Source organism: Magallana gigas, chromosome 5 (genome assembly GCF_963853765.1).
Source record: "Magallana gigas chromosome 5, xbMagGiga1.1, whole genome shotgun sequence".
Taxonomy (NCBI): Eukaryota; Metazoa; Mollusca; class Bivalvia; order Ostreida; family Ostreidae; genus Magallana; species Magallana gigas.
In genome coordinates, this window is record NC_088857.1 from 37,336,695 (window position 1) to 37,347,267 (window position 10,573).

The window sequence follows — 10,573 nt, forward strand, 5'->3', positions numbered from 1 at the left end:
GCAATTTACCAAATGCAGCGAATAATGAACAAAGCTCAGAGGGTAGAATTTTGAGCATGTTTCGGTTTGTAATAACGCATGACTTAATTTTCGGTTACCATCATCTTTTTAATGATTCATGGGAATGTGATTTCGTGGATTCGTGTGTATCTATCATAATGTATAAACACTGTGTTAAATATAACTTAGGTGATTTAAGTTCTGGATGAGGGGTGTTTATACCAACGAAACCCACGAAATCTAACCTTCAGGATTTTTAATGATTCCATGGTAGATACTGGTATAATGGGGTTCTCTGTGAATCTATGTATCCAGTTTTCACGTGACATAAATTTTTCAGTAAATGATAAATGCAAGTGTGCATCCGTTTAATGTCGCCAGAAAACAAAATGCTGCCTGGGAATTTAACAATCGTCATTGCATGCCTGCTGGAGCAGAAAAAAATGAATGGTATGAAATTTATCAAGTACATGCTTCAATATAAATCACATTTAACATAAATATAATTGATGGAACTACATTTATATAAAACAAATGCTTAAATTTAGATCGTTTGTCTGTTTCAAGTTGTACTTCATGTTGACAGAAATAAAGTTATGAATCGCCACAGATCACTCGGTGATTGATTTCAATTAGAATAACACGAATACAATTACAGGCATTATGTATTGTATGTAAAGCATACCAACTATTTATGACGAACATGTATATTGATTGGACTTAATCAATAAGACCATCGGACTGTTTCTTTGAAAAGGGACCTCCATACGCTTTTGAAATAAGACTATAACGTTTACATACATGTATATACTGCCAGAACTTAAACATGCAGGGGATGACGTCATAAGAATAAAATCACCAAAAACTGTTTTTATTCACTGATGTCACAGAATAGTATTCCCCCACCCTCTACAGAAAAATAACTGTTCACTTTGATGTGGTGTGTCACTGCTTTCCTTTTCGACTTCCTAAACGTGTCAAATGGAGGAATTGATGTCCCTGTTATTCGTGGTCTTTGTGCAGACATAGAACAACTACGATTTGCTAAACCAACCTCAACTACTTCCAACATTGCCACGGGGCAGGTGGGGATTTCTTTTTTTTTTTTAACTAATTAAGTACTCTCTTACCGATGCTCAATGATGCGGGAAAATAAAATGGCAGTAAATCATTCCGGAATATTTTTGTATATTTGTTGCATGCAGTGAATTATTCAAAGCTGATTGCATTGAAAGGCCTCCATTGTATTTAAATTTTTTAAGTAATATTTCATTAAACAATCGAATGCCTGAATTTTAAATCACTTAAAAATAAAATCTTTGAATAAAATTCTAGATATAAATTGGTTATTTTATTTAAGTCTGCTCCCGTCATTCACCTTATAGTCTACTTCAACAATGTACCAAACGTACTTCAAAAACTGGTGATTGTCAATTGTTTTATTGGTGTTTTTTTATTATTATCTATTTTTTAAGCAATCGATCATTGTCAGAAATAAAATTGAAATCTCTTACGTCATAGAAATCAAAACTCTCACGCGACTTTTAAAATTAGGGCGAAAATTGTGATGGGGGTTTCGAGAAGAAGGTCGTGACCTTGTTTGCCTAAAACCATAAAACACAGGAGGTATAAATATGTCCTGTTTGGGCTTTGATGCATTGTATAATTGATTTCTTTTTTTCGTTTTCTTAGATAGAATCTTTATTCTTCAGTTCATTTATCAAATTTATGTAGACGGGTTTTTAACCAAAACTTCCCGTTTCTATGTTAATTTAATAGCATAACATGGAAAGTTTTACAAGAATTTCGTAGTTTGACCCTTTTATGTCATTCTATAACTTAAGACATAAAAGACACATTGTCTTTACAAGCATGAAAAAAGAAGTCATTTCATCATTTGCGCAAGTAAAAATAACAATTACAGGTCATGCTATTATTCCACAAGCATGTGTATTTACATGTATGTACATACTGTAATAAATCACCAAAACGGTCCTCTAACAAATGCCGTTATAGCAGTGTATATAAACAACTCAGTATTCTCTTAGTATATTTAAAGCAATATGAGCTGCATTTTTCATATTGAATTTTTTTTTTTACTAAAATGTTCTTTTCTACTAAAATGACAAAAATATCATGGTTTTTAAATTTCTGTTAGCCATATTTTTGTGGAAAAGATCGTTAAGAAGCCTTATTTGGAGCCAAATTGAATTATTGTCGTCCTGTACAAAAATTGATTTGCTATATATTCCTTAGAAGAGAAATATTTCCTTTGACAAAAATTAATGATGTTTTCAAATCTTATTTATCATAAAAGTTTAAGTTATATGCAGACTTATCATACTAGCAGGTTTTAGCAGCAAAATAAAATTCTAAAAAAAATACAGCTCATATTGCTTTAAGCTTTTGTTTGAAAATATATTTTATCTAAATTTTTCCTTTCCATTAAAGGAGTATATTATATGATATGGGCCTAAAATGGCCCCTAAAATGAACATCATCATTTTACTGTAATTCTTTTTTTTCTTTGTACAGATATATATGTGATGTTTTTACATAATATTCATTTTGATTCAAGTGCTTACAATTAAGAAATAGGATATCGTTAAGACAACATTTTCCTGCCATTTTTGCATTTTTAGCATAAAACAGCTTGTTTTCAAGCAATTTTCCTTTTAGAAAACATAGAGCGCATGCTTAAACAAACCAAATATTTTAGTCAGTGATTTATCTAGCCAAGACTAATAAGTGACAAAATGATTTTTCTTGTTCAAGCATGCGCTCTATATTTCCCATTCATAAAAAAAGATAAGAAAAATTTCAATTTTTCACTAATTTTAATTGAAACTATAGAAATAACGTCACTTCTGACGTCACATACTGCCAGTGAGTGTAAAATAAATCGAATAAATAAATGGAAAATATATTTTATATCAACTCTTCTAAAAAATAACATAACATTTTATTTTATGGGAGCCAAATTTAACTCATATCATGTATAGTTCTTTCAAAGTTTTTTTAACAATAATTATAGGTCAAATTACAATTGACCTAATGATAAAGTCGATACATGAATTAAATTTTAAATTGACTTTTTTCTCGGTCGCAAATTTTGAACGATCATATAATTGAACAAATGTATAAAAATTATGCATGTACATTGTATCATTAACCTTAAACACTAAAACGCTGGGTGACAGTATATTCAAGTAGTCTGTCAAGGTTGCTATCTCTTGTCTGGTTGTAAGTCATTTTATCAAGTAGATATTGAAAAAAATGTATGTATGTTTAATCACAATTACTTTATATAAAAAATTATAAAAGATAGATTGTGTAGGATGTACGTTTTGAGTAATAAAAAGGAAAAATTAGCATTACTTGTTTGTGTCGAAAAATAACAACCAAAGTTCATAGTGTACATTTATTTATTTATGTTAATGTCTTCAAAACACGATAATCTGACTAATACGAGACAGGATAAGTAAAGTATGTGCCATTCAAAGCAGTTTTGATAAACCATTGTGTTAAAAACCAATCAACAATGAATAAATAACGGAATAAACACTAGGGTTGTGGCCCGGTCAAGGTCTTTCCCGGGATTTATAAGGTCGACCCGTTCGTGTTCTGACGGTTAGTTTTGTAGTCTCATGGCGCGGTACATACAACACGATTTGCTGAAAATTTTAAAACAGGTCGTGAACCTCCGCATTATCCTGATGTTGTTCTTTTTAATTGTTATGAAAATTAATATATCTTTTTTTTCTTTTTTAAATCTTGAAATAAACAAAATATATTTGCCAAAAAAACCCTGTAATATTGTTGACAAACGTTGCTCCAAGGTCATTGCCACTTGGTAAGAACCAAGGAACAGAAACATCACAAAAAACTTACCATTATATACAATTATATAGTCGCACGGTACGGATGTGTACAGAAAATCTTGCAAAATAACATGTTGACCGCAAGGATTAATCCTTTGGCAGTTTGTTTCATTTGTCTAGCTATAGAAGCAACATGTGAGCCTGAATTTTGTTTTAATTTTTTTTTAATTTGGGGGGGGGGGTCAGAACAGTTGGATATCTATAATAAATATTATTGAAATAATCTGCTTAATACTTTTACACGCTGTCCCTGGGTAAACTTAGCTTCCAAAGTTATGACTTATTACACCTTAGCATGCTAGAAACATCAATGATGTACTGTTGGTATTACCAAACATGAACCAAGCTAGATTTAAAAAAGGAAACAGTGTATTGAGATTTGTCTACTGTGTTGTAATACCGTGACAGGAAATAATTAGCATAATGCCACTACTAATAACCTTACACAACCGTTTTCTAATTACAGTTATTCTTTCCTAATATTCTTAAATAAATCATCAATACACATCTCTCTCTCTCTCTCTCTCTCTCTCTCTTCTCTCTCTCTCTCTCTCTCTCTCTCTCTCTCTCTCTCTCTCTCTCTCCACACATTTTTTATTTGCACGTGAGCAATTTGGACACAAACTACAAATCAGCCCGTAGGTTGCATATCATCCTAACCTAGATATTAGAGATTGCGTGCCTGTGCATGTGCAGGAAGACAGTTTTCTTGAACAACAAGACAGACGTTGACAGTTTTGAAAAATAAGAGAGAACGGAGCTATGAAACTGCGGACCTCATTTGTTTCTTCCATACATCTGCAATATTATCCCATTTAACTTGAATAAAATGAGGAGAAAACTACAATTTAAAGCTATTATTTAAAATTATCTAATTATTTAACCTTAATCGTCAAATTTTTCTCGTTGTTGAACCAGATTCCTGACCAGTTACACAAAAAAATATATTTGTGATATTTGGAGAAAATTTATGAAATGCACTTGCTTTCTTGATGGATTCCATGTACAGTAAGTACAGCGACTCTCTAGTATACGGACCTGCAATCTGCATTGGATTGTTATTGACCTTCACGCTAATAAAAAGTTCACCGTAAGCTCATACTCCAAAGGGGCGAGAGGGTTTTTTTGTTTTTACGAAGCGACCCTGCCTTGGATGGCTGCAATATTTATGACCGGGAGAAGTTTGAAGTGTCCGGTGTTGGTCTCTGTGACGTCAAAGAGCAGTCAAGGTATGCGGCAAAATGAATTCATATCCCATAAAGCAGCAGCAAAAACACCACATCAGTGAAAAAACATGTCCACCGATGATCGATCTAATTTACAACAATTTAATGAATGTAAACAATGTGGCCATTCAAGGTGAGGGTCGGGGTTACCCAAGGCCAATCCAAAACGGAAATTCCATTATATATCCAAGTACATGTACAAGTGTATATGCACTTATCGGTCAGTTTCAAACGAGGAGCGAACTTTTAACTTGTACTTTTATACTGCAGATTAATGGCACTTGTAGTGGAAAGGCAGAAGTCAAAATTTTCAAATTCTCATGAATTCATTTATTTGCACCATTTTAATGGACACTTAAAATGTCAGCAGAGGCGGTGTTGCGCTTCTATATATATATTTTGTAATTATTAAGATATGCAAAAAATTATTAGAAAATGCCAATATGCTAAATAGTTATTTCAGTTGCTCTAATATTACTAGTCTTGTACTTTTAATGATTAATGAAATCCAAATTTAAAACCATTTAAAGAAACCTCAAGCTGATTTTTTGCCCAACATTGTAACAGTATCATTTATGTTTTTAGGTATTATTTATGTTTTGCATTATAAAGTGCATAGAAAGCAATAGCTATATAGTAATGGGGAAATCATGCAAAGTAATGAAAACGTTTTCAGTCATAAAGTAAATATGAGAAAATGACACCATAAACAACTAGATCTAAGACCCTTGGAGAGTATCCCATATGTCCATCCTCGTTCAAATTTCGTTGTAATGTGCAGAGTATTCCGGATTGCAAGGGTAGACATGCACTGACAGCTAGCGTCCTTAAAATTAGCCTGCCATTGTGTTGTCACGGGGAATGAATCCACGGATCTCCAGGATGTCTTTATTTGTCACTTAAACATGCACTAATGTAGCCAGGCAAGAGGACACAATGCAAAACCTTATTGCATGTATTGTATCAAAATTTGACACAGGGAATCCACGTTACACGGCCTCCAAACGGGCGGTCGTCAGTCGTAGTCTATAGTCGTACTCAGCTCTGAAGCAAACGTAATAGAAGAATTGAGCTACCTACATGTAGCAATAGCCAAAGACTGACCCCCCCCCCCCCCCCCCCCCCCCTTATGATGAAAAGCTTTCAATGGTGTTTTATGACCAGCAACAGTTTTTAAATACAAAAACACATACCACTGTCTGTGATTTTGAATGTCTTTACACTTTTCTATTGTTTTAGAGTGGGGGTGGGGGGGGGGGGTGGGGGTCATCTACATTGTTTACCATTAGGATGACTGATCTTGTGGAAAGAGGGGGGATGCTTATAGATTTTGTTTACCAACAAAATGAAATTTTGGCGATGTTTGTATGTTTGTTGACCAGCATGGAGCCTTGTTTATACCATGATAACAATTATTCACCGAATTCATTCGCTGTTAAAATGCAGTTTTCATTCCACGTCCAACAACTACAACCTAATCTAGTTCCACCGATTGATTTAAAACCTTCAAAAATCTAAAGGAAAAGCATGCCAGGTGCAATAAATGTAACACAGGTGTGACAGATAAAAAATCGAATTCCTTTGCTATCGAATCCGTTGCATAAGTTCGCATACCTTCAATACTGCTTTGAAAACATATAGCATTCTTTTCCTTAAAATTCTGAGACTTTTTTCGGTAAAAATGACACAAATTGTTTCAGTGTCTCTTTAGAGAATATGACAGTAAAATACAATATATCACGCATGGAATATAGGACTTTCATAAAATATGCATAAAAAACCTGTACTGACAGTTGAGATATACGTTCTGACAATTATGGAGAATACTATCTACTTGAGAAATTTATTCTTAAAATTAACGTAATATTCAAATTTTTGTATCCTCGGGCTAGAACAAAAACGTCTTCAAATGCTAGTGAGGTAATCTTCTGGGGGAACCTGGACAGAAATGGCAAGTTCGCTTGGTGAAAGTTGCGCAATATCTGGAGATCCTTTATTAAAAAATATAATTTAATGTGTTTTCTAATTCATTGTTTAATTAAAAACGGCTTTTACTGACATTTCCTTCGTTATGAAATTTTATTCATTGATAAAAATTGGCTTTGACATTAGGTGCACGTCACATCATGTGACATTACGTACTTAACTTTGTAGGACCGCGCCTCTTTATCTTTTGTCTATTGTATATCAAATACAACAAAAATATCAAAATTTTGATGTGCTGCTTTTAATATGTACAAAACTTATAACAATTGTATAAATTTCAACAACAGTCACAACCAAGTGTTGCAATAGAATGAGTGTAAAAGTCTCGTCTTTATCGCAAAATGTTTATAGGACAATGAAGTCACTGTGCATACTATGTACACGAGACAATATCGCGGAGATCTACATGCGTATGTACATTAATATAGTTCTTCAAAATACATCTCAATTTGTGGAGCACTACTGTCGCGCATTGTCATTTTGTAAGCTTAAACACTTGATGGTGACAACGGTAAGCTCAGTTTGGCATGATAGTAAAGTTATCTGATATTGGGGCATCAGATGAATGTTTCTATACACAGGTCAAAGTTCAGGTATCTTCCGGTTTTTTCGGTTTTTCCGGAGACAGGTCCCGGTAGTAAATAACAGAGCCCACCAACTGTCCGGTCTGCAGGCGACCTCCCAATGGAAGGAAACCCACCCGTTGGAAACCGCCTATCTTCTCGATGATTCTCTGCACGGCTACGTTATTAGAGAAGGTATCAACGTACATTCCCATGTATCCGAGCTTCTTTGAAAACTCGATGGCTTTCCTCATGCAGAACTCGCCGAGTTTTTGTTTTCGCTCTGTGCGTTTTACGATGATGAACGGGTCACATACTCCGCTCATTCCTCGGTAGAACTTGCTCACAGCCAGAATCAACCCGGCGAGGAGTTCGCCACTGTCTTTACTAACGATAGCAAAACAATCGCTGCCCTCGATTTCATGACGGAAGTCTTTTTCGGAGTCGAATTCGTCGATTCCGTACCCGTCACCATGTTGGGCCGCCTCCTGGATCATACAGTAGGTCTCTGTGAGCTGTTGCTCTGTCATGTAGTCTATGATCACATGACGACCCGTTACTAGAGTTGCGACTACAGGAAGGCAGTCCATCCATTCGAGTTCGGTCTCATGGAATCTGAATTCGTGTTTCAGGAGCATGGTTTCTGTCTGTTAAAAGAATAAATGAAATCATTAAAATCCAAACTCATCACACCTCTTACAGGTTATCCAACGCACTGAAACTCAGCATCTCTGCTCTCTTTATTTATAGCAACAGGGGAAAATCGAGAGTGAGAGTGCTTGCCCTACAGACTACTGACACCTAAAATCGATCACAAAAATTGTATTACATGTACGTTAACCTAATGCCTGAGCGAACGTTGTAACACTAAGGGAAAAAATGCGCCAACTCAAAAATTATTATATATATATACATCGAGGCTTAAATCTTGTAGAAATTTGAATAAAAATTAAAAAAAAATGATTCTTTGGTTAAAATTCTATACTATATAAAAAAATAATTACCTTGAGAATGCTAGATGCAGCAAATCACCAAGAGAAAAAAAAACACAGCGGAAGTGAATACCGTGACTATTTGACACAAGTCTCTCGCAATGACGAGATTGAAATTCTGTTGACATCGTAATGTGTTATATAGACTCTGGACTGACAAGGGAGGGAGGAGCCTTTGGGTGATCCGAGCCATAGGTTGGTTGAACAGTTTGCAAAACAAAGTGCAAGGTCCCTGGGAATTAGCTTTTCAAATTTAGTCATACTTAACGAGTTTAATGACTCAAGTCCTAATGCACATCACTGACCGACAGAGGTCGCTTTAGTCGATTGTGATATAATAAACAAAACGATTCGCTCTAGTTGAATTTGTTTATTGCTATTGATAAATTGCAATTTATTTCAGTAATTAACCTTTAGTGCATATGATAATTAGATATTGGTCTTTTACTTTTTTATTTTGCATATTTTCTTGGTTTCAAAATGAAATGCAATTCTTTAAGTAGATTTATTGTACTTTTATGTAATTAATATTTATCTAAATATAGAGAGCCAGAGCATCTCAACGTGACTCCATGATTTGCTTTAAGTAACAATAATTTATCTTTTTGTCAGATAGTCAGATTATAAAAGAAGCTGCTTGCGGAACTGGCTCTGGATTAGTTGGCAGAATCGATTACCGTCTTTGCTCTTATTTACAATGTATTTGTTGCAATTATATTGCACCATAAAAGACCAAAATTCAATTAACGATACACATTTAGATTTATTGGTGTTCTGCAATGTCCTTATGATATTTGGAATGAAATCTCGCGAGATCAAAACGATTGCCGAAGAAAAGGTTGGCGCTTGCGTAAAAGATCGGATTATTTTGAAGTAAACAATCAAGACCTCGCGTAACGGACGACCTTGACCTTGACTTAATTTTGTGTCTTTGTTAAAATGGCAGTAAACAGGGCGATATATATCGAAGTATGTAACGAGTAACATGAATAAGAACATTGATAGATGGTCTTTGTCAAATTTTCAACTGTCAGTCTCGCATTAAAAACTGTTTTTGCAATAATGATGAAGTATCTACACGAAACAGCTTTCATAGTTTGACTCTAATGGAAGTAATGCTTTTGGGATTTTTAATACCACTAATTATCACTGTTTCATAATAAAGATATGTTTTTCTGCAAAATTATTACAGTTTGAACAACCACATTTTTTGCAACGTGAATTATAAGGACCTATTGACTGTGAACACATAATGGCAGGGAAGAACCCCTCATCAAAATGGTGTTTTATCTATGATCTTCAAATCAGTAAACAAGACAGTATCCTGATCAAGAACTTGACATAAAACTTGACTTGATACCATTCTGTGGCAGTCAGCAGTAATTTGATGCATCCATCACTCTAAACTCTAAATGTATGAAATGCCTTTAAATTAAGTTCATTTAAACAATGGTCCGCCTCATTTGGTCACTTACTTGTCCTCATGGAACATTATGATTGGTTGTGCTAATTTTGTATCTGTTGTAATTGCATATCGTTATTTACTCGTTGAATACAGATGTTCAGAAAGCCTTTAAGAGCGTAAGTCAAATAATCACGCAGTAGCTGTGTGCAATTCACACATACAATGTAGTGTGATTATTATTAGCATACAAACTTGTCATGTTATGAGATATCTCCTCTCAATCAATGAAATTAATTAGTTATTAATAATAAATTATGAAAAAGTATATTTATCATAAGCCATCCCTTCTCAGTCAGTGGCATTAATAAGTTTGCATTAATGTCTAATGAAGCTTCTTTGGATATGCAAAGCGGGTCATTAGTGTCAGCGATTGAGACATCCACTGGAGAAGCGTTCCATGACTGTGGGGTTATTAATAAGCTTAAAAAGTATGAATATTATACTATCATATACCAGGGAC

The 10,573-nt window shown here is 34.3% G+C and overlaps 1 protein-coding gene across 1 annotated transcript; it reads right to left on the bottom strand.

Moving 5' to 3' along the window:
• Positions 1–7,314: 7,314 nt before the first annotated feature.
• On the bottom strand, positions 7,315–8,802 carry LOC105318866 (uncharacterized). The gene is made up of 2 exons (XM_034466396.2): positions 8,661–8,802; positions 7,315–8,303 (listed from the first exon to the last, which is right to left on the bottom strand). Exon 2 carries the CDS (start codon positions 8,292–8,294, stop codon positions 7,683–7,685), a length of 612 nt encoding a protein of 203 aa, XP_034322287.1. The 5' UTR covers positions 8,295–8,303; positions 8,661–8,802; the 3' UTR covers positions 7,315–7,682.
• Positions 8,803–10,573: the final 1,771 nt, after the last annotated feature.

Excerpts from the sequence above, each read along its gene's own strand:
- LOC105318866 (XM_034466396.2), bottom strand. The coding sequence starts at position 8,294 with ATGCTCCTGAAACACGAATTCAGATTCCATGAGACCGAACTCGAATGG.